At 44.5% G+C, this 24,136-nt stretch overlaps 2 protein-coding genes across 2 annotated transcripts in view; one reads left to right on the forward strand and one right to left on the reverse strand.

Moving 5' to 3' along the window:
• Positions 1–402: 402 nt before the first annotated feature.
• sgms1a (sphingomyelin synthase 1a) lies at positions 403–14,588 on the reverse strand. Its single transcript, XM_027032575.3, has 6 exons — positions 14,429–14,588; positions 6,552–7,431; positions 5,562–5,679; positions 4,836–4,989; positions 4,120–4,286; positions 403–3,922 (listed from the first exon to the last, which is right to left on the reverse strand). The coding sequence occupies exons 2-6, from the start codon at positions 7,172–7,174 to the stop codon at positions 3,743–3,745; spliced, it is 1,242 nt and encodes a 413-aa protein (XP_026888376.2). The 5' UTR covers positions 7,175–7,431; positions 14,429–14,588; the 3' UTR covers positions 403–3,742.
• A 98-nt stretch (positions 14,589–14,686) lies between these two features.
• minpp1a (multiple inositol-polyphosphate phosphatase 1a) overlaps positions 14,687–24,136 on the forward strand; it is a 10,365-nt gene continuing 915 nt past the window's right edge. Inside the window, exons 1-5 of the mRNA XM_027032574.3 lie at positions 14,687–16,024; positions 16,369–16,554; positions 17,255–17,352; positions 18,169–18,299; positions 22,850–24,136. The exon at positions 22,850–24,136 is cut by the window's right edge and continues 915 nt beyond it. Of these exons, the coding sequence (XP_026888375.2) occupies positions 15,448–16,024; positions 16,369–16,554; positions 17,255–17,352; positions 18,169–18,299; positions 22,850–23,207 (1,350 nt within the window). The 5' untranslated portion in view covers positions 14,687–15,447 and the 3' untranslated portion in view covers positions 23,208–24,136. The remainder of the gene's footprint in view (positions 16,025–16,368; positions 16,555–17,254; positions 17,353–18,168; positions 18,300–22,849) is intronic.

Here is a 24,136-nt window from a genome sequence, read left to right on the forward strand (position 1 = left end):
CAGATAAAATACTTATATCCTGGTAGTTACAGCCTAGAAGTTAATACCACAGGGAATAACGGGATGACCCTTCAGATCATTTACTTAAAGACAACTGCTATATTAGATAACTGCTATATTCCCACCATGCTTACTACTGTTGAACCATAATAACAATAACTATGATAATTTCAAGATGTGAAATGCTGTGGTACAATACAGCCAAAAGTTATGCAAATTATGGAATGGATCCAGAATACAGGGAAATTAAAAAGATTATTGATATCAATCAGAATATAATACATATGCAGAATATAATGCATAATTAATACCCACCATCATCATGTTATGGTACATTTAAAAAGTAAATGGTATCAGAAGGAATGGCAGCTAGTGCTTAAAAAAAAAAAAAACACAAGAAAATACAGAATAAAAGGTTTTATTCAAACTTCACCCCCATCTCCAGTTCACTTTAGGATTGATCGGCACAAACAGGTTTACACAAATAATGAAGATAAGTAATTGTGTTGATCCACATATAAAAATCATACATGCTTACATTTAATTCAGTTTAAAGAAAATAGTGTCATTTTGTCATTATGCTTAATTGACAGCAGACATCTGTCTTCACTGCTAAACATGTCCACATAGGACGTTCTCGGACACTGTCCCATTCAAATCCCTATGATTTGGCAATCAAGCAGTGTCACCAAGGAAACACCCCTTTCCCCCAGTTACTGGTTTCAGTCATGTCTCAGGATCCAGTCGGTGTTGAGCGTTATAACTGGCTATGCCAGTATGTATGCAGAGCTGCAGTGTTTAGTGCCTCATAACCTTCTGAGTGTGGAGTGTCCATCCACCACTTGGCCAACTTCACAATTACACTGCCTGACCAACCTCAGGAATGAAGGGCAGTTATACCGTCAATGTCCCCACACCCTGTCCTCAGGGACACGTGGTTCACACTTTTGCTCCGTCTCAGTTCACAACCAGGAAGGGTGAGAACCCCTGTTCAGCAATGCTGGGAGTTGGGACTTTGGGGGAATTTGTAGCATACCAAAGTTCAATATTTGGATAAATTCTCTTCTAGCCAAGAGCTGAAACTCCCAACATTCATGAAGAGGTCTTTCATCAGCGCATCACAAGCTGTTTCACTTTCAGGAAACACCTAAACCCCAGTGAGGAAGACTGCCACACAGATTTAAATTTTAACTTATAACACAGAGTAATATCCAAAATGTAGTTTTAGTCTGCAATAAATAGTCAAAAAAAACAACAAAAAAAAAAAGATTACTCTTTACACAAGCGAGTTTGACCTGTAGTCAGTACTGGCGCTTTTCATCACTCTGAAAACCAGACTTCAAACCCTTCCTTAGTCAAAAGTTCTACCCAGCATTTAGAACTGCACATGGAACCAGTTTGAAGCTTTTTAAAAGCCAAAACGAACATGCTGTCTGAAAATAAAGATCTTACAGTATAGTCTCCTATATCTTTGTGTATATCACATTTATTCATAAAGTTTGGCTATGTTTCATTTATGGAACTACTAGTACTTGCCACAAACCAACCATTCATATACATCTACACAAATAAAGCCAATAGAACCTGACAGAAAGCTCGGTAAAGTCTTCTGTGGTATTCTATGGTATTTTATTGTGTGATAATCTGTGATATTCTATTCTGTGGTATTCTGTGGTGGGCACCTTTGTGTTATCCTGTAGTAGAACATTTAAAAAAGACATGACTGTGTTTAAAAGAGAGAATTATGGGGGTTTTGTGTGTTCAACTCCAATAAGAAACTGCAGAGTGGCAAGACTATGCCCCACGCATGACAATGAACTATAACAAGAGATCATTTATTAAGGTGTGGGCATAAACTCCCAACCCTATACCTTAAAGATTTCCGTCAAAACAGCCTCTGGCAATCTCTCACACTATTTTTGGCTTTAAATGCAGAACTGGAAAGACTACTGGTGTCTAATTATCTTGGAAAGGATGTCCTGATCTGACCCCACCCATCCCGATACATCATTTACCCTGAAAACTGACGTCAAACACATAATACTCCATGTAGATTTGTGCAACAAACATAAACCCTTGGCACCTTTGACCTTTATGACGACATTCAAGTGTAACATGTTCTTCTTGGGTTGGAATGTGGAGCCACGTGAATGGCTTGTCTCACCCATGCCACTGTGGCTCCAATTACTGATTTGGATAAATACAAACATAAATAAAGCACTCAGAGCTGTTAGAATCTTCACCTCCAACAGATGAAAGAGGAAACTTCAGCTCTTAACCTGAAACATTACCATTAAAAACATTTCAGGTCATCACCATCCTGAGACGCCCAGCCACAACAATGAAACCTCTCTGACCACATAAACACCCACAGCATCTTACGGTGTAAAGCGTGTACAGTCATGTCCCGAAAACACTTCCAAGAATCAGGCATGAAAGGCTCTGTATCTGACTAGGCACAACCACATGGCTGGCTTGCTGTCCCAGACGGTCCTTCTGTGCTCCGGGCGATCGGTACGTTACATGCTAGGCGGTGGTTCCAACAGCTCTGCAAGTCATCGCTAAACTGCACGTCATCGTTCAAGTACAGGGCTCACCCATCCCAGCAAGCTGCGACAGGCTGCAGTGGGCAAGATAAGCATGGAGGGTGAACCACGAGGGTCTCAGCCTGGCAGACTCAAACAACTGAGTGTGACATCTGCAACATTCCTTTACAATAATGTAAAGCAGAAACATGCTGTTTCCTCGCTGTCATTTCCTGTGACTTCCTCTCCTTTTACTCCTGAACAAGGTGGGCAGCAGGACGGTACACAGAGAATGCCTGAAAGTAATAAAACACTCAATCTGAATTGCTAATAAAGGCCTGTGCATTCAAGTCTACTCTCTGCGCATTCAAGATCACTCTCTGCGCATTCAAGATCACTCTCTGCGCATTAAGTATTTTGGTTTTGAAGACTCAAGTAAGGTGGAATTGACCTTTCACATACATTCTAACCGATCTATTAAGTTTCCCTGTGATTACAGTCAATTCAGTAACAGTAACAGGAACATTCGGACTGACAAAAAAACCCGCACATTTGTGAATATAGATATGACGTTATTCTGATGATACTGAGGTGCGTGGTTGCTGTTCCGCCAGATTTTGGGCGTCGTACAATCGCTCAGGAGGAAGGCACTGCAGAAATAGTGACTGGACATGCTCCAGTTTACAACAATACAAAACTAAAAACATCCTATAGCTGGATAACAAATCTGAGGAATTGTTTAGAAAAATTGCATTTTTACCACAATTAGTATGATTATTTAAAAAAATAAAATAAAATAAAAATGAAGAAGGAGTAGGAGCGTACTTCAGCGCACTGGTGGTTAATTAGCCTTAAGTTGTCCGACTGTGTTGTCCTTAGGCTTAAATATTCAGACTTGCTACTGTATCAGAAAGTGCTGCCTTATACCAAATAATATAAATATATAATATATCTTGGTATAACATATACCGGTATATATTAAAGTTAATATTTTGGTGATACAATGTTGTCTGGATGTCTAAAGCTGTGCACCTCATACACTGTCTTTTACTGAAAGTGAATTGTTTAAAAAGAAAATTCACACACAAAAAATATGGAATAATGTGGAATATATGCGTCACAGTGCTCAGACAGTCATATAGGGGTTGATGGGAAACGGAGTCCCCTCTCTCCTTCTCAGAGTCTCATAGAGCTCCATCCAATCACACGCAGCCAGGTCAGTGGGAGTCCAGCCGGCTGTATGTTACCCGGCTCCGTGGTAAAAAGCGCCATGGCAACGGCAACGGCAGCTGATAGTTGCGAGGGACGATGCCCTGAACATTCTGCTCAAAATATCGGAAGAGGCGGAACCACCAGACCCGGGAAAATAGGTTCCCCTGGGAACTCTGCTTCAGAAACTGTGGCACACACACAAAAAAAAAAGACTGTCACATAAAAGAAGGCAAAACAAAGTTCCGCGCAAGAGCGGTAGCGCGTAACGGCCGTGTTAACTGAAATCCTCGGTCTTATTGCAGGGCGAGACGATTAATCAGAGCAGTCACAAATCTCTGATCTCCTACGAGAAGTCAAACGCTGCTTTAACGAGACCACGCACCTGCTGATTGGCCATTGTGTGGTACCACCAGAAGAAGCGTGTGGTGAGGAAGTAGGCAACCACCACGTCCACGGTGTAGTGATCGTGGGCCAGCAAGATGCAGAAGATCCCAACAGCACTCAGGCACAGACACATCCAGTGATACCACCAACACCGCCGCGGAGAATCTGCACACCAGGACACAAACAGCCTGCTCATTTCTGTATATAATATTGCTGAAAATACACATGGAAAAAAAAAAAAAACATATTTAAGAAATACTGCTCAGGATTGTTTACTTTATAGCTCATGTAGAGAAATGTACAAGTAAAAAGACTTTGGGAAGGTTGCCAGTTCAACCCCCACCACTGACAGGTTCCCACTGTTGGGCCCCTAAGCAAGACCCTTAACCCTCAATTGCTCAAGCTGTGTTCAGTCATAATTGTAAGTCGCTTTGGATAAAAGTGTCAGCTAAATTCCATAAATGTAAATGCCAAAAATATGCAAGTCACAAACGGCACTAAAATGTAAATGTTAAAGCATTGCCATAAGATGGCGCTGTTGGTGAGACTCCAGTCCAGCAAATGCAACACAGTCGCTGTAGCCTCAGCAGGGACTTTCTGAGTGAAACTTCACGATGGGCCTTTACCCAGAAACATGGGCATGGTGATGAACCAAAAGGTTAATGATGCGCAATTTAAAATTCTGAAAATGTGTAACTGTGTGAGTGCACTCACACTCTTTAATGAAGAGGTATGTTAAAGTTAGCATCACGGTGTGTCCGCTGTACAGATAGTCCCCACACATGGTGTGAGATCCTGTTATGGACAGGCCACCACCAGAAATCATCTTCATAATACGCCTCAGCTGGGCCTCCCAATCCCCAAAGAGCTGCAAAAGACACACACACACACACACACACACACATTAGCACTGGGAGAGTGTGTGTGTGTGTGTGTGTGTGTGTGTGTGTGTGTGCGCATCCAAACTTTCCTGTAACCTTGGTTAGGGACAGTGAGCTTTAAAGGGCTTCAGGTACAGGGTTAGCTGTGTTCTTCTCTCAAATGAACAACAACCATTTTTACTATATTCCCATAAAATCTCGGTTGGTAGTTGTATGACGGGGGAAGGGAAGGGAATACGGAATATACATATAAATAAATAATCTCTCAACTATAGAAATAACTGAACTACACTGAACCAAATGAAGTAGAGGCAATTCCAAGATGAAGTAAAGCAAAGTGTCAGTGGTTACTAAACTAGTCAGCTCATTCAACATTTACAATCCTTTTAAATTCAGGTTTAGTTCACCATTGTTATCCTTGTTCAATAAGTTTCTATTTCAAAACCAAAACACAATAGCTAAGCAGCCATTATCCTCAGCCATGTGGGCGAGTTGCGCAGAGCAGGGGTACGGCTGGGGTGGAGGGTGGAGGAATGCAGGCGCTGCTAAGGAGTGTTACCTTGGGCGAGCACTGGAAGTGCATTCCTGGAACAGGTAAGGTGGTGACGTACATGGTCACGCACCTGTACAGGTACATCGTGCCCACAATGAAAAAGAAGCGGCGACCAACGATGGACCTGAAAACACAGCCGCACAGTTAGGCCTGCTCATAGGACTAACCCTGCGTTAAATGACACCACAAATGGAGTTATACCATTCAAGATCCATTTCAGTCAAAGCCTAATTTAAGTCTGTCACTAGTCAAACACATATCCCATGTATCTCACATCTCGTGCACCATTCCCACGTAACAGGCCTGGGTCTCACATTTCCTCTCAGTGGACGGTGGCACATTTAATGTGCATATAAAACTCATTCTGAGTAAATCTATTTCACAAAAATGGGTACACAACAAGTATGTGAGAATGTACCATTTTAACATTCATGCTACAGTAAAGTTTGAGTAGACGATGTGTGAGTAGACTTGTTTGACAGTCTGTCCTGTGTCTGAGCAGAATATTACAGAGAGATGTAGGCACATCCTGTCAGATAGTGACCCATTTCTGAGCAGACTGTTACAGAGTGAACCACGTTCTGACAGACACCATTGTAGACTTACTCACATTTTGGAATACTGTTACAGACTGGCCTGTGTTTAAGCAGACTGTTACAGACTGGCCTGTGTTTAAGCAGACTGTTACAGACTGGCCTGTGCTTTGACAGACTATTATAAACTGGCCTGTGTTTAAGCAGACTGTTACAGACTGGCCTGGGTTTAAGCAGACTGTTACAGACTGGCCTGGGTTTAAGCAGACTGTTACAGACTGGCCTGGGTTTAAGCAGACTGTTACAGACTGGCCTGTGTTTAAGCAGACTGTTACAGGCTGGCCTGTGTTTTGACAGACTATTATAAACTGGCCTGTGTTTAAGCAGACTGTTACAGACTGGCCTGTGCTTTGACAGACTATTATAGACTGGCCTGTGCTTAGACAGACTGTTACAGACTGACCTGTGTTTAAGCAGAAGCCACTGTACAAACCACACACCCACGAGCAGCATGCCGTTGATTTCGCAGATGGAGAAGGCCCACTGCACACGCTCAAACATGTCAAAGAACTTATCTGGCAGGGGTGGAGAGACCTCTTTGGGCGGGACTCGTTCATGGACCACGGAAATAACCACGGTTGTTGTGATAAAGCAGCACAGGGCGTACAGGAAGGCCACGGCAGTCTTGGACCATTCTGTAGGGAAAGGCGAGCGTTCGTGCTCGGAGGGCAGTGGGATGTGGATACGGACAGGCTCCGAGCAGGAACCGTTCATCAGCTCCCCACTCGGGATCTTTCCATTACTAATGGAGCCGTCACCAACATGTGCATTGGCATGGTGTCCGTTACCATTGTGACCGCTCGTATACATGTGGCTGGCGATGCGCAACATCTCCACACGCTCCAGCAGCTGGTGGCCGTTGTCACCAGTAACCAGTGCCAGTGGAGAATTCCGGAAGTCTGATTCAGAGAGTTGCAGGAGCGCACGACCATCCACATTTCTGAGGACCTCAGAATATTCTGGCATACCCTCCTCAGCCAGCCAATCAGATACCTCTGTCACTGACCAGAGCCCCACCTCCTTCATTGCTGAGAAGGGTTGAGTTGGAGCAGGGGTGTCTCAACGATGGGTGGGCTAGGAGTGACTGGACAGTACACACTCAGCAGTCGAGTCCCCAGAGAGTTCTTATGCTGTCCCTGGGACATTGGAAATCTGGCTCGGGGGGGGGGATTTTGTCTCTCACCCCTTCTCTTTTAAAAATGAGAAATGGAACAGACAAGAAATCTTTGTAGGTGTTGCTATTTAATCCCTCTTTGGTTTCTTCCAGTAGGAGATATCCAGCACTGAAATAAAAAATATAAAACACAGTCCACTGTTATATCAGTATTATATCATACACAAACACATCACAACAAAAATGTCATGTAACAGCATGCTAATTAATAAAAGCTAGCATATCTAGTGTGGTTGAAATGCTGTGTTTGCCTCCATGTTATGGTAGAGAAATGTAGGGCAGGAGGATGAATTATCACTATAACGAAGGTCCGTGACCTCAGATGTCAGCGGCCCACAAAATTGTGCCGCCAAACAGATGAAAAAAACAGGAACAACCGCCACAGCCGTTGTGTTCATTTAGGCAGTTTCAGCGCTGTGACCAGTGTTAACAACCCATTACTTGTTCTGCGACAACAACTGCAATTTACACATAAACACTCACATGCCGTGCTTGAGCCTTCAGCTCACATTACAGCTGAGGGGTGAGGAAGAAGTCAAGGACTTTGAACAAAGCAGCAGAAATCAAAATCTCAATCACACTGCTTGGCTGCACACATACTGCCACGTTCAGTTCCCACAGCTTTCTGCTATGCAAACACACACAGCACAGTGGTGGATACACCCTTTGCCGAGATGGAAACCTCATAAACATGTTCATGTGAACACATAGTGAACAGTACCTTTACCATTATATTTATTCAGTAATCAGAGTGAGTGAGTGAGTGTACGCTGATCTGTACAGCTCTCAACAGACTGAAAATTAGTCCTGCCCTGCAGATTAATACAGACAGGCAGGCCTGGGAATTATTCTCTATGAATTATTCTGAAAGTTGCTGCGTCTGACCAAAGGCTTATCTTAGGTTTCTAAACAACCCACATGCAAGGTGAGCCACACGGGGGCCGGAGGGACGGGACGGGGAGCGAAAAACATGACGCAAGATAGCAGAGGACAGAAACAGCGATTAGAGATTACAGCTACCATGTCAGCAGAGCTCAGTGGCCTTTGGACATAAAATGACGCTATGATGTAATTATATAACATGCAGTCACATGCACACAGAACAGGTGGAGGAAGAAGACGATGAAGTGCACATGCGCACGCTCGTGTGTCTTACAGGAACTCATTTTAACTGCTGAGAGTCGACGTGCAATGCAACTGCACTAGACGGAGGTAATAAAACTACGTGGTTTAGACAGAACAAGATATATGCCCTTGATTACTGCATCCACTTCTAACAAGTCCTCCATTTGTAGTAGTAAACGATGGAGCCTAAACACAAGTCACTTTGCATCACCTTTCAATTCTGTTTGTGGGCCCCAAGCCACTGGATCTCCTACACCTGGAGCAGTTTCCACTGGGTGCACCAAAGCATGAAAATATTTACTTAACACACACAAGTGCGTGCACACATACGCACAAGCATGCACAGATATGCAAACACCCAACATTCTGTAAATACTGATTTTCAAATATTGATTTTATTGTTATTGCATGGCTTTTGATAATTTCATGTAATATATGTATTTCATATCACTGCCATGTACTCTTCGACAAGTTAATAAACCTGGAAACTGTCTTCGTTTCTATATCGTTTTCCAGTCTTGCACCAGGTGTTTCCTCCGCGATGATTCGGTCATTAGGTGGCTGGTTAAAGGCTGCGTTTGATGGCGGTATCGTGACACTGCTTGTCCCTGCCGCAAAGCGAAAGCTCGAGCTGCCAGCGTTGCAGAAAACTCTGGACACGAGCGACAGGCGAGTGGAAGGCGCGCGCGGGCGCCACGGTGAAAGTGCATTCATTGCACATCACCTCCTGTTTTGTCAAACTGGTGCCGCGGCGCTAAATGGAAATGGCGAAATGGTTCGGACGTCTGACGCGGATCTCGTGCTCGTTTGGACGTGAAAGGCGACGGAGCGCAGATGAAAACCTGCGAACGCGCGCCGGGAGGCGCGACTCGTCCGCCGCGCGCGCCAGGCAGCGAGCACGGCGGCCACGCACACCGTGCGGAAAGGCGGAAGTCCGGCCAAGATTTAGCATCTTGGCCCTCTTATTTTGGCCCTCTTGCCTAGTTTTTGTTGCAGCGATGCACTGCCTGCAGCTGCAAGAAAATCAGGGATCTGTTGGCATAAACATCTCAGCCTTCAGCAAACCCTCTCATCAGGCTGACAGCATACTGAGACACACTGCCTCCGCTGATCACGGCAGAACTCCAAACTGAAATCGCTCACAAATGTTCCAGACGTGGCCAAACAAATCCAAATAATCGGCAGACTAATGTAAAAGACACTGGAAATTATGTGTTAAAAAAGTTCTAATCTGACAGATACGGTGCATTAGGAGTCCACAGAGAATGTTACTGGCCTCACATTAACCGCTGTGCTCCGTAACAGACCAGGATCAGGAGAAAAGCAACAAGACCAGACAAGATGAGAACTGGAACAAAGCTAAACCTGCCCAGAGCTCTGGGTGGAACATAAGACCACAAACGTCCTCTGAGGACATGAGACAAGACAACTGTTGTCGATTTTATAGTGGGGAGGGAGAAAGAGAGAGAGAGAGAGAGAGAGAGAGAGACAGGTAGACAAAGAAAGAGCACAGCTCTCTCCTGGACACAAAACCACTCCCTAGGAACACTATAAACACACATAAAGGAGTGTTTCTATCCTTTCCTGGTGGGAGAATAAATACCATGTGCGCTAAGTAGTGGGTGGGAGGCTGGGTTGTCTTCTGCTTTCTAGTGTTCATGTGTCCTCAACGGCACTGACCAAGCTTCTAACGGGTTAGAAGGTCCAATTCCAGTTCCCACAACTTTTTATGATGTTACATTTTTTAATCAGCACATTACATTTACGGCATTTGGCAGATGCTCTTGTCCAAAGCGACTTATAAAAGTGCTTTGTCATTTACTCATAGAATACATCCTAGCCATTACAGCAGGTCAGAGTCCAAGATACCAACTAAAATACTGTTGAAGTACAAGGATCAATGCTGATGCCTGGAAGTGCAAAACATATAAGCTCTATAACAGACAACAATCAGTATAATAAACAAAACCATACAATAAGGACTACAGTTTAAGTTAGTCAACATAGGAGCATGGTCACTGGTCATTTAAATATTCCACAAATAGATGGGCCTTCAGTCTTCGTTTGAAGACTGCAAGGGACTCTGCTGTCCAGACAGCCCGAGGAAGTTCATACCACCATCTGGGAGCCAGGACAGAGCATAGACTCCACGCTCGTCTTCCATGAGATCTGAAGCCTGGTTAGAGCACATCTGTCTTTGCTCTGGTCAACAGGCTTGAATTTAAGAGGCTTGAACACACATCTCCACACACACAGCTCCATGTGCACACACATGCACCCGCACGCACACAATACCCTGTTCCCAATCTCCCAATGTATGACAGCAATGTGAAACAAAGTATAGCTCTAAACTTGAAAAAAAAAAAAAAGCCTCTTTCTTTCTCAATCTTGATTTCAAGACATTTATTAATTATTTAACCACAATATCTGCCAAAGTAGTAGGAGTGAAGTGGCACATTACCAGCCAGACGCTATAAGTTCACAATCGCACTCACATGTTGTCCTTTGATCATCACCCATCAGTCATGTGAGTGCCTCAGACTGGTGGGATTGGCCAGTGAGTCACCGAAACCGCCCCCAGAGCACAGCCTCTCCTCCACTGACTGCTTCCTTACAGCAGGAAATGAAGGCAATTGTATTTGTATTTTACACTTGTACTTTATGACAAGGAATTCTACCATGGACCCAACAAAACGCTACTGTAACAAAACACTACTGCAAGTTGCTCTGGACAAGACTGTCAAGGAAGCCAGTGAAAACACAACCGTTGTGTCTGATCAGCTCCTCCTAGCTCTGCTGTGCATCACCTCAACACCAACGCACACCCAGCCCGGACACCAACCAGGCTGGTAAGGGGGCCTGTCTTTAGGAACCGATACAGAACAGACACGCATTAAGCCCACAACTCTTATTGCTTAACATGTGTTACTAATAACCCTAAATTCGACGTCTTTGTGCACGCATGCGCGTGCACATACACGTGTATGTGTTGGGTCACAGAATACTGGGCTCTCCAGATCCCCACCTTCTAAAAGGCCACCCCTCAACACAAGGACTGTGAACACCAGAATGGGAGACATCCATGCTTCTAGCCTCCAGTGCTTGCTGAAGTTCTTCATTCTTGCCTCCTGTGGATTCTGCCCATTTTCGTTTTCTCTCGTTTCCTCACGAAACGCACGGCGTCATGTTACTAACCACTTCACCATTAGACTGAAAGTGTTTTGCAGCCAGCGTAACCAGAAACAAAATAACACCCTCTGTGCGTGTGTGTGCGTGTGTGAGAGAGAGAGAGAGAGAGAGAGAGAGAGAGAGATGAGGGCATTAATGTGCAAGTGCTCTTGCTATAACATTTCGGAGGCTTTTATCACCCCTCAGCATATTATTATCTCAGTATAAAACGAACCTTGAACGCATCAATGCACTAACAGTAAAACTCCTGAACCCTGAACACGTTGACGCACTGATGCACTTTAGTAAAACAAAACATGTCAAAAAAACTCCTACTCCACCCCCCCCGACACACACACACAGACAGACAGACAGTCAGAGAGAGTTGGGTGATTTATTTGTGGAATATTTTTTTTAAAATTTTTGATCATATTTGCCATATTACCCATCCCTACCTACCTCTCTATGTGTGTGTGTGTGTGTGTGTGTGTGTGTGTGTGTGTAAGAGAAACTCTTATTGTGTTTGTATGAGCATTGATCTTGCTGAGAGATTAATGACAAGACTACAGCCTGTGGCTATATTTAGAGTCATAACACAGTTCCCTTTAAGTAGGACAAAAAAAGGGACATGGGGGGGTGTGTGTGTGTGTGTGTGTGTGTGTGTGTGTGTGTGTGTGTGTGTGTGTGTGTGTGTGTGCCTGAGAGAGAGAGAGAGAGAGAGAGAGAGAGAGAAACCGAGGGAAGAAAAAGGAAGAACATGTAAGTCTCACAAATCGCCAAAACACATACATACAAAAGTAAAAGCAATAAGCAAAACTGCTTTTAACCACAATTATTTTCCAGTGATATTGTAATATTACATCACCCTGTCACTTTTTTTTATAGCTGGGGCAAATATGAATTATGTAGAAAACTTCAACTTCTGAATAAACTCTAGATAACCAGAGGTCAAAAAGTTCTAGAAGCCCTAGATATCTGAAAAGAGCTGTCTTCACAAATCAATATATGTATCTCTCAACGCTTGTGTAAATTCTAATAAAATAATTATATGAAATGCATAAAATAAATTAAGGTTTTAAACCTTCACCTCTTCCAAATGCATAAAGAAGAGATGAGAAAATAAAAATTAAGAAAGCGAGAGAATCACCCCAACCCCTAAGCACCTAACCCCTAACCCCTAACCGCTTAACCCCTAACCCCTAACCGCTTAACCCCCAACCCCTAAACATTCTCAGTTCTTCCTTCCGATTTATCTGATGGAATAGTGCAGTGCTTAACCACGAACATAAACACAGGTGTTGGTTTAGTACAGAGGCAAGCCTGAGAATCATACACTCAAGTATTACATCTGATCCAATCCAGATCAGTGTTGAGAGCGAGGCAAAGAGATGCATAGATGGAGAGAGCGAGAGAGCGAGAGAGCGAGAGGGCGAGAGGGCTGGTCGCTTCTTCGTCCCTTTTCATAGCTGGGATCACACAAACTTCCTCTCGCTGTCTCACACAATGTGGCCCCGTTTCACATTTGTGGTGCTGTCACACTCGGCACCGTGTCGGAGCCCAGTGACAACGGCGATCTGCTCATCTCAATCTGGAGAGACGTCAACCGATCGGTCAAACGCTTTCAGCCTTGAGCTGACACTTTCATCCAGTCCGAGGGATGTTGTTATGCTATCCTAGATTCTGCCCTTCATCCTAGCTGGCCCACGAGCCCATCATGACCCAGACAATTTCAGTTACTTTCCTAGTGGCCAGGGATTAGCCCCCAATCCACCGCCAAAGGCAAAGCAGTTAGAATATCCACATACAGGATTGCTCTAGTCTCATCGATGTAGGTCCGTTCAGAGACAAGCAATGAAAACTATACCAAGAATGGGGTCAAAAGGTCTCTCATTCTGCTCTTCAGAACACACTCACTAAACAGAAACCACTGAAACATTAAAGCCACTGTAGGGAAGCCGGCTTGCTTCAAGCCTCTAGGCTTAAAACCAAAACCTGAAATAAACCCTTAATGAAAAACCAAAACCAGGAGTAAACCTTTAATGATGTGGCAAAACTAGTAGCCTACATCATCATTAACCCTTTTAAATTCATGCATTCTTACGTGCAATGCCACCCATCTTAACATACCTTTTAGGTGAATATCCTGTACTGTTTCACTTTCACCAACCCAAATAACAACCACAGAAAAGCCATCAAGCCACAGGTGAGCCATTCTTGACCAAGTAAGTCATAAATTTAGATGTGTGGACAGAACAGTCGAAATATGCAAGCTTGAACGAGGACAGAACATAAACACGTACACACTTCTGATATCTGATCGGTGTCAGTCGATGCAGTCAGCCATAAATCCACAGCGTGAGATTATCGGCCTGAATGTGTCTGGCAGAGGGTACTCCCGTGTCTGGGAGCTCTCTCTGCGGTACTTTCTCTTTAGTTAGGAAGCTGCCTGGAGTATTTTCCTTCCAAAGCAACACGTAGTTTCTGCCTCCACCCTGCTATGGGAGTGGGTCAGTTTCATGAACGGGGACTGTAGTGTAAACACGACCCCTCTAGTAAACAAAAACAAGCGGCTACAGCATAAACATGACCCCCTCTCTTTTAGTAAACGGAAACAAGAGGCTACAACGTAAACACGACCCCCCCCTCTCCCATTTAGTAAACAAAAACAAGAGCGTAAATGCGACCCCACCTCCCCCCTTTAGTAAACAAAAACAAGAGGCTACAGCGTAAACAAACACCGGGAACCGGACCTACGACATGCTGCCATCTGTAACGCTTCGAGAACAGAAGGGAAGTTTGGTGCTTTTACTCACCGGATTTTCCATCAGGGGCTCGTAGCTCGATCCCGACGTGTCGTGGCCACGCTCCAGACTAAACGGATTTAGTGACGACTACGCCGGTATGTTCCGTTACTCGGTTTTCCCTCGCCACGCTCACGGCGACCGCGCTCACCGAGACTGCACGCGCCACGCTCGGTAACGTGCAGGCGAAGGTCCGCGAGGGGCTGGACTCCCACAACGCCCTGCGCTCTTACGCCACGAGCACCCCCGCCTTCCCTCCGTCACGCTCCAAACAGACTTCCACACCGGATCGGTTTTTCAGAGGTTAATGCGGGGGTTTTATGTTTGTTGGTGGGGTTTTTTTTAATATTAGTTTGGCAGTACAAGTGTAAGAGAAAATCCTGCAGCGTATTCTGAACTTGGTCATGATCAAATTCACTATGTTTGACCATACAAAGGTACATAAATGATTGAAATTAAGATTAAGGCATGGCCACTTAATGTGTTACATTTTAATGTGTTACAATTTAATGTGTTACAGTTTAACGTTTGGCCTTACAGTGTCTGCAGTGTGATAGTCTAGCGCCCTCTAGCGGCTATAAAGCTGGCACAAAAACGTAAAGCTAGACCGCATCTCTGTGCACTAACCTGGGGAGTCATGTGGGAGGTCCATGGAGTTTAATCAATTATTTAAGAAATTCGTAAAGCCATTTTAGTTTAGGCCTACATTCGTTTTACATATTGCCTACGGTAAATCTGGAAGAATGCACCTGTCACTTTAATAGACTGTATGAACTGAATCAAACAGTATAATAATTAACGAATTAACTGAAACACTGAACATTTCAGTCTAACGGTGACAAGCACGTAGCCAAGCATATGCGCTTAAGTAAACTCCAGGCAAGCCACCATTTGGCCAACCGTGGACCCGAGACCCAAAGGAAAAAAAAACACGTCCACTTTTGGATACATTTCTCGGGACAGACGCCATTTCGTGCTTTGCGAATCCAGGGAAGAATAACGGGCTTGGGTTGCGGTGCGTAAACGGTACAATGTCTGAAAACGCATCCCCAGCAGTGTGTTTTATAGTCCATGGCATTCTTGTATGCCTCGCGTTGTTGTCTTTTGTCGCCTCCGCCGGAGACATACCCGTCCTCGCTAAATATTTTAACACCAAAAGTCGCTACGAAGAGGTGAACCCGCATTTGATCGACGACGTTCTCACGGTGAACGCGTCCGCGGTGAAGCCCCCCGCACCCGGCTGCCGAGCCGCGCACCTCACGGCCATCGTGCGCCACGGAACGAGGTACCCGACCATCGGGAACATCAAGAAGTTTCACAAGCTCCGCGACCTCGTTGCCGCCGCGGCCACCGGCGACCGGGGTCCGCTGCCGGGACTGGAATCGTGGCAGATGCGCTACACGTACGAGATGGACGGCCGGCTCGCCGCCAAAGGCAGAGCGGACCTCGGGCACCTGGCGCAGAGGCTGGTGCGCTCGTTCCCCTCCCTGCTAACGGAGCGCAATCTTCGCGCAGGACGCGTCAAATTCGTGACGAGCTCCAAACATCGGTGCGTGAACAGCACCGTCGCTTTCCAGCGAGGTTTAACGGACACTCTGGGTATGCCAGGTAATGCCTGCAGGAGTCAGTCCCGTTAGTGTTCCTTCACTCACACTTTCCTCTGAACTCCGTACATGACACATGACACCTACGGGTCCAAAACGTTGCGATGAACTGGTTAAAACGAAAGCGACTTTATTATAATTGCACTATAGCGCATGATAAACCAAAGCCGTTTCTGCAGTAGCAGAGATTCTGTTTCCCTTTTGTGTTTACTCTGCTCTAGTTTTGTTTGTGTTTACTCTGCTCTAGTTCTGTTTGTGTTTACTCTGCCCCAGTTCTGTTTGCGTCCGCTGAGCACAACCTTCCTCGCAGCGCAAACCAAACCTGCTTTTCGCTTTTCTTTCTTTCAGGAGCGGATCTGGAGCGCACCGTAAACGACGCGCTCATGCGCTTTTTCGATCGGTGTCGGCGTCTGGTGGAGAAGAACCTGGAGGCTGCGCCGCAGGTGGCGCTCTTCAACGGCGGGCCCGAGATGACACGGGTTCGGGAGAAGGTGGCCGATACGCTGCGGATCCCCTACGCCAACATCACCCTGGGTCAGGGCAGCGCCGGCCGTTAGCCTGCAGCGGGACTGTGGCGGGGCAGTTGCGAGGGTCCTGTGAGCTGCAGGGTAGAAACGTGCGGGGTCACAGTGCTAATAAAAATAATGCTGGATTTATATAGCACTTCATTTAAATGTGTCGCCATGTGCTTTATATTTGAGAAGCATGCATTAGAAAGAGAATAAGATCAAATCTAAAAGTGGAAAATACAGAAAATAAAGCACTACCATAAATCATTAGCTAATTAAAAGCGAATGCGAACAGTACGGAAAGGCTGCCCCTGTCTTTAGTCAGATAGCTGCTATGACCAGCACAATCCTGCAAAACAGGTGAGAAATGATGCTGGCGAAAGTGCCATGTAATGATATCCGTTGTAAGGTGATGTGGAGGAAGATAGCCATGATAGCTACGTCAGCTTAATCCCGCTACTTTGCGTCATCTTGGTCCTGCAATGCCGCAGTAGGACACGAGGGGGCGATGTTTGCTCAGTTTGGTTTCCTCCCATCTTATTGAGTGCAGTAAAATCTACTTTGTGTTATCTGTGTTCCTTCAAAGGTTTTGATTCTTAGGGTGGTGTACACATAAGTAGGGAAGAACCTGTAACTGTTTTTCCAGTTTAATGGGAAGAGTGGGAGCTAAAATATGCAACTGAGCTTCATGAAAGTTCACTGGTGTGTTTTTCCTCGATGCCCAGACTCTGTGGAGGCAGCGTTCTACCTGTGTGCGCATGATTTCACCATCAATGACACGATCTCCCCTTGGTGCAACCTCTTTGATGAATCAGATGGACAGGTATGGAGTCACCTGCGCCTCTTAATCATTTCATGACTTTACAACATGAAGATAATGGTGATCACTGTAATAGTGATAATGGTGATGAACATTGTAATGGTGATAGTAATGATGAACATTGTAATGGTGATAGTAATGGTGAACACTAATACTGATAGTAATGATAAACATTGTAATGGTGCTAGTAATGGTGAACACTAATAGTGATAGTAATGATAAACATTGTAATGGTGATAGTTGTGGTGAACACTAATACTGATAGTAATGATAAACATTGTAATGGTGCTAGTAATGGTGAACACTAATACTGATAGTAATGATAAACATTGTAATGGTGATAGTTGTGGTGAACACTAATAGTGATAGTAATGATAAACATTGTAATGGTGATAGTTGTGGTGAACACTAATACTAATAGTAATGATAAACATTGTAATGGTGCTAGTAATGGTGAACACTGTAATAGTGATAGTAATGCTAAACATTGTAATGGTGATAGTTGTGGTGAACACTAATAGTGATAGTAATGATAAACATTGTAATGGTGATAGTTGTGGTGAACACTAATAGTGATAGTAATGATAAACATTGTAATGGTGATAGTAATGGTGAACACTGAAAGTGATAGTAATGATAAACATTGTAATGGTGCTAGTAATGGTGAACACTGTAATAGTGATAGTAATGATAAACATTGTAATGGTGCTAGTAACGGTGAACACTGTAATAGTGATAGTAATGATAAACATTGTAATGGTGATAGTAATGGTGAACACTGTAATAGTGCAGGCGTTCTAGCTGTGCTGTGTCTGACAGGTGATGGAATACTCTGGCGACCTGAAGCAATACTGGAAGAGAGGCTTCGGCTATGACATCAACAGCAAGTCCAGCTGCATTCTGTTCCATGATCTGTTCAGCCGCCTTGATGCTACAGTAAGCCAGATCCGGTAAGAGCTGGGCTTCGTTTTGGGGGTTTTACCCCAAGTCATAGTTTTCCCATTTAAAGGAAGAACGAAAATAATGTCATAACTCCATAATGACTAATACGAAAGCCACTGACAGCATATTGTAGCGATGTGCTTTTAATCCTGCTACATTCCTATTTTACTTTTGGTTCTCAAGCTTAAACACTATGACCTTGACATGGTCAGACCATGGCATGCAAATGCAGGAGTTGGAGGACCATGTCCAGGCTATTAGTATTTTATTCCAACACTGCTGACTGCATTTGGCTTTTATTTCACAACATCTTTCTTTTCTGTTATAAAAAATCTGGACCAATTTATTGTGTCATGTGCAGTTCACAAGTCATTTCTAAATTATTGGCAGTGTGCATGTCTTGCTCTACCTGCTCTGCCAGGTGATTTACAGGATACACTCATAAGCGTCTTTATTATAATTCCCTACCTTGGCCAAGGACAACGCACAGTAACAGTGAAACCCATGTGTTGACATACTATATGTGTTAGGGATATGGGTTAACCCTAACCCTAAACCCATGTGTTGACATACTATATGTGTTAGGGATATGGGTTAACCCTAACCCTAAACCCACGTGTTGACATACTATATGTGTTAGGGATATGGGTTAACCCTAACCCTAAACCCACGTGTTGACATACTATATGTGTTAGGGATATGGGTTAGCCCTAACCCTAAACCCATATGTTGACATACTATATGTGTTAGGGATATGAGTTAACCCTAACCCTAAACCCACATGTTGACATACTATATGTGTTAGGGATATGGGTTAACCCTAACCCTAAACCTACGTATTGACATACTATATGTGTTAGGGATATGGGTTAGCCCTAACCCTAAACCCACGTGTTGACATACTATATGTGTTAGGGATATGGGTTAACCCTAACCCTAAACACATGTGTTGACATACTATATGTGTTAGGGATATGGGTTAACCCTAACCCTAAACCCATGTGTTGACATACTATATGTATTAGGGATATGGGTTAACCGTAACCCTAAACCCACGTGTTGACATACTATATGTGTTAGGGATATGGGTTAACCCTAACACTAACCCTAAACCCACGTGTTGACATACTAAATGTGTTAGGGATATGGGTTAACCCTAACCCTAAACCCACGTGTTGACATACTAAATGTGTTAGGGATATGGGTTAACCCTAACCCTAAACCCACGTGTTGACATACTAAATGTGTTAGGGATATGGGTTAACCCTAACCCTAAACCCACGTGTTGACATACTAAATGTGTTAGGGATATGGGTTAACCCTAACCCTAAACCCACGTGTTGACATACTAAATGTGTTAGGGATATGGGTTAACCCTAACCCTAAACCCACGTGTTGACATACTATATGTGTTAGGGATATGGGTTAACCCTAACCCTAAACCTACGTGTTGACATACTAAATGTGTTAGGGATATGGGTTAACCCTAACCCTAAACCCACGTGTTGACATACTAAATGTGTTAGGGATATGGGTTAACCCTAACCCTAAACCCACGTGTTGACATACTAAATGTGTTAGGGATATGGGTTAACCTTAACCCTAAACCCACGTGTTGACATACTAAATGTGTTAGGGATATGGGTTAACCCTAACCCTAAACCCACGTGTTGACATACTATATGTGTTAGGGATATGGGTTAACCCTAACACTAACCCTAAACCCACGTGTTGACATACTAAATGTGTTAGGGATATGGGTTAACCCTAACCCTAAACCCACGTGTTGACATACTATATGTGTTAGGGATATGGGTTAACCCTAACCCTAAACCCACGTGTTGACATACTATATGTGTTAGGGATATGGGTTAACCCTAACCCTAAACCTACGTGTTGACATACTATATGTGTTAGGGATATGGGTTAACCCTAACCCTAAACCCACGTGTTGACATACTATATGTGTTAGGGATATGGGTTAACCCTAATCCTAAACCCACGTGTTGACATACTATATGTGTTAGGGATATGAGTTAACCCTAACCCTAAACCCACGTGTTGACATACTAAATGTGTTAGGGATATGGGTTAACCCTAATCCTAAACCCATGTGTTGACATACTATATGTGTTAGGGATATGAGTTAACCCTAACCCTAAACCCATGTGTTGACATACTATATGTGTTAGGGATATGGGTTAACCCTAACCCTTACACACGTGTTGACATATTATATGTGTTAGGGATATGGGTTAACCCTAACCCTTACACATGTGTTGACATACTATATGTGTTAGGGATATGGGTTAACCCTAATCCTAAACCCACGTGTTGACATACTATATGTGTTAGGGATATGAGTTAACCCTAACCCTAAACCCATGTGTTGACATACTAAATGTGTTAGGGATATGGGTTAACCCTAACCCTAAACCCACGTGTTGACATACTAAATGTGTTAGAGATATGGGTTAACCCTAACCCTAAACCCACGTGTTGACATACTAAATGTGTTAGGGATATGGGTTAACCCTAACCCTAAACCCACGTGTTGACATACTAAATGTGTTAGGGATATGGGTTAACCCTAACCCTAAACCCACGTGTTGACATACTAAATGTGTTAGGGATATCGGTTAACCCTAACCCTAAACCTATGTGTTGACATACTATATGTGTTAGGGATATGGGTTAGCCCTAACCCTAAACCCACGTGTTGACATACTATATGTGTTAGGGATATGGGTTAACCCTAACCCTAAACCTACGTGTTGACATACTATATGTGTTAGGGATATGGGTTAACCCTAATCCTAAACCCACGTGTTGACAGACTATATGTGTTAGGGATATGAGTTAACCCTAACCCTAAACCCATGTGTTGACATACTAAATGTGTTAGGGATATGAGTTAACCCTAACCCTAAACCCATGTGTTGACATACTATATGTATTAGGGATATGGGTTAACCGTAACCCTAAACCCACGTGTTGACATACTAAATGTGTTAGGGATATGGGTTAACCCTAACCCTAAACCCACGTGTTGACATACTAAATGTGTTAGGGATATGGGTTAACCCTAACCCTAAACCCACGTGTTGACATACTAAATGTGTTAGGGATATGGGTTAACCCTAACCCTAAACCCACGTGTTGACATACTAAATGTGTTAGGGATATGGGTTAACCCTAACCCTCACCCCATGTATTGGCATGCTAAATGTGGCAGCTGCCCCATTCATCAGTGGTCAGTTTCTAAGCACAGCACCACTGCTGACCGGATATTATTGGATGGCAGACAGTTCTCAGCAAGGCAGTACCACTGACCCGGTTCCAGCCTGCTGGTGGATACTGAACTAGCATGAGTGTGTCAGGAAGTCGAGTGTTGCAGAGGTTTTAGATGCATCCGTGGTGTCTTTTTGCAAAACTGACTTCAGCTGAGAAGGGAGAATTTTTGTGTGTTTCACAGTATAAATCTCCCACCCCCAAATCACAGGCCACAGGGAGTTATCTAAACAGGAACTGGACTGTTTAACTCCCGTCTGATAGTTTAAGTTCTACCCAGAGCCTCCCATTCTCTCTCACACACGTGTGTGTGTGTGTGCGTGTGTGTGCGTGTGTGTGCGTGTGTGTGCGTGTGTGTGTGTGCGCGTGTGTGCGCGTGTGTGCGCGTGTGTGCGCGTGTGTGCGCGTGTGTGTGCGTTAAGGCCACTGACTCTCAAAACACAGAATATGCACTGAACTGTGCTGGTGACAACTGGACTGATCTGAGCTGTGGTGATCTCTGTGCTTTGACTTTGTGCTAGAATTGACTATTGCATCACACTTATATAGGAGTATGTTTAAAGATTCAGGTTGTGTGTGTGTGTGTGTGCGTGTGTTACCTTACACCCTGTTTTGTTTCAAACAATAAGAAGGGGAAAGTGTGTTTACAGTGCATAGAAATATAACTCCCAGGTGAACAGTGAGAGTGGCTTGGTTAATGAGTGCTTCAGCCTCGTTGCTTTTCACCCACGCCACCCACCCCTTGTGTACACACACACATACACACACACACACATTTAACATTTAGTCTCAAAGATCAGCAGCCATCCCTGCATGGCAAGTTCAGAGGTTATGAAACACACCCCCACATTCACCTGAGACTTATAGCTGAGAGCAGTGCATGCTGGGTAAGGATTAAGGGTGAAGATAAAGCGCAAGTCATTGTGACTAGTATTATGTGTAGAGGGAAACATCCATTGCTTCACAGAGTTTGTTTTTAAATCAAGCAATGGCACCAACACCCTTTCCTGGACTATAAATATGCATATCGTTAATGAGAGGGCTTTTAAAAAATACTGCTGAATGTTTTAGTATATGCATTTTTTGGTCATGACGCATCTTGGTAGAGAGTTGATTTGTTTTTTGATCTGTACCCAGTCTGAGGAACGCAGCATGTTGCGTACGTTGTCCCGGTTCTAACCTGTGCTGCGTTATAACAGTCAGCCTACGCTGATGTGGTAAAGCCAAAGAAGTGTTCCCCTCCGATGACCCCTCTCTCCTCTGTCAGGTCGGGTGTGCCTGTGTCGGAGGTGGTCACCGTGCAGGTGGGCCACGCTGAAACCTTACTGCCTCTCCTCACGCTGCTGGACCTGTTTAAGGATCCCACCCGCCTCATGTCCAGCAACTTCGCCACACAGCGCAACCGCGCCTTCCGCAGTGGCCGGATTGTGCCGTACGCTGCCAACCTGCTGGTGGTGCTGTACAGCTGCACCGAGGGGCTCAGACTGCAGGTGCGGTTGAATGAGCAACCCCTGACACTGCCTGACCTCAGTGACCCCTCTCCTCTGTATGAGGATGTTAGAACAAGGTACGCCCAGCTGCTGCAGGGATGTGACCAAGAGACTGTCTGCAGAGTGGACAACTGAGAAGCAAATTAAAAATCTGGACACTAGACACTAGATACTAGAGGGTAGACACTACAGAGTAGCCACTAGACACTAGAGGGTAGACACTACAGAGTAGCCACTAGACACTAGAGGGTAGACACTAGACACTGGAGGGTAGACACTAGAGGGTAGACACTAGACATTAGACACTAGAGGGTAGACACTAGACACTAGAGGGTAGACACTACAGAGTAGCCACTAGACACTAGAGGGTAGACATTACAGAGTAGCCACTAGACACTAGAGGGTAGACACTACAGAGTAGCCACTAGACACTAGAGAGTAGACACTAGACCCCAGATACTAGAGAGTAGACACTAGACACTAGAGGGTAGACACTACAGAGTAGCCACTAGATGCTAGAGGGTAGACATTACAGAGTAGCCACTAGACGCTAGAGGGTAGACACTAGACCCCAGATACTAGAGAGTAGACACTAGACCCCAGGCACTAGAGTGTAGACACTAGACCCCAGGCACTAGAGTGTAGACACTAGACCCCAGGCACTAGAGTGTAGACACTAGACCCCAGGCACTAGAGTGTAGACACTAGACCCCAGGCACTAGAGTGTAGACACTAGACCCCAGGCACTAGAGTGTAGACACTAGACCCCAGACACTAGAGTGTAGACACTACACACAAGAAACTAGAGGGTAGACACTAGACACAGGACACTAGAGGGTAGACACTAGAGGGTAGACACTAGACACTAGAGGGTAGACACTAGACACAGGACACTAGAGGGTAGACACTAGACACTAGAGGGTAGACACTAGAGGGTAGACACTAGAGGGTAGACACTAGAGACTAGACACTAGAGGGTAGACACTAGAGACTAGACACTAGAGGGTAGTAGTTCTGGCTCTGTGTTGTGTCCACTCTGCCCCTCCCCTTTCAGTTCTTCCTAC

The sequence above is a fragment of the Electrophorus electricus genome, chromosome 10, assembly GCF_041902795.1.
Source record: "Electrophorus electricus isolate QZ-2024a chromosome 10, ASM4190279v1, whole genome shotgun sequence".
NCBI classification, from domain to species: domain Eukaryota; kingdom Metazoa; phylum Chordata; class Actinopteri; order Gymnotiformes; family Gymnotidae; genus Electrophorus; species Electrophorus electricus.

Coding starts and splice junctions, on each gene's coding strand:
- sgms1a (XM_027032575.3), bottom strand. CDS start 7,174: ATGAAGGAGGTGGGGCTCTGGTCAGTGACAGAGGTATCTGATTGGCTG. Junction 4,990..5,561: donor ACTTCCAGTGCTCGCCCAAG/GTAACACTCCTT, acceptor TGTCTTTTGCAG/CTCTTTGGGGATTGGGAGGC. Junction 4,287..4,835: donor ATACCTCTTCATTAAAGAGT/GTGAGTGCACTC, acceptor CCTGGTGTGCAG/ATTCTCCGCGGCGGTGTTGG.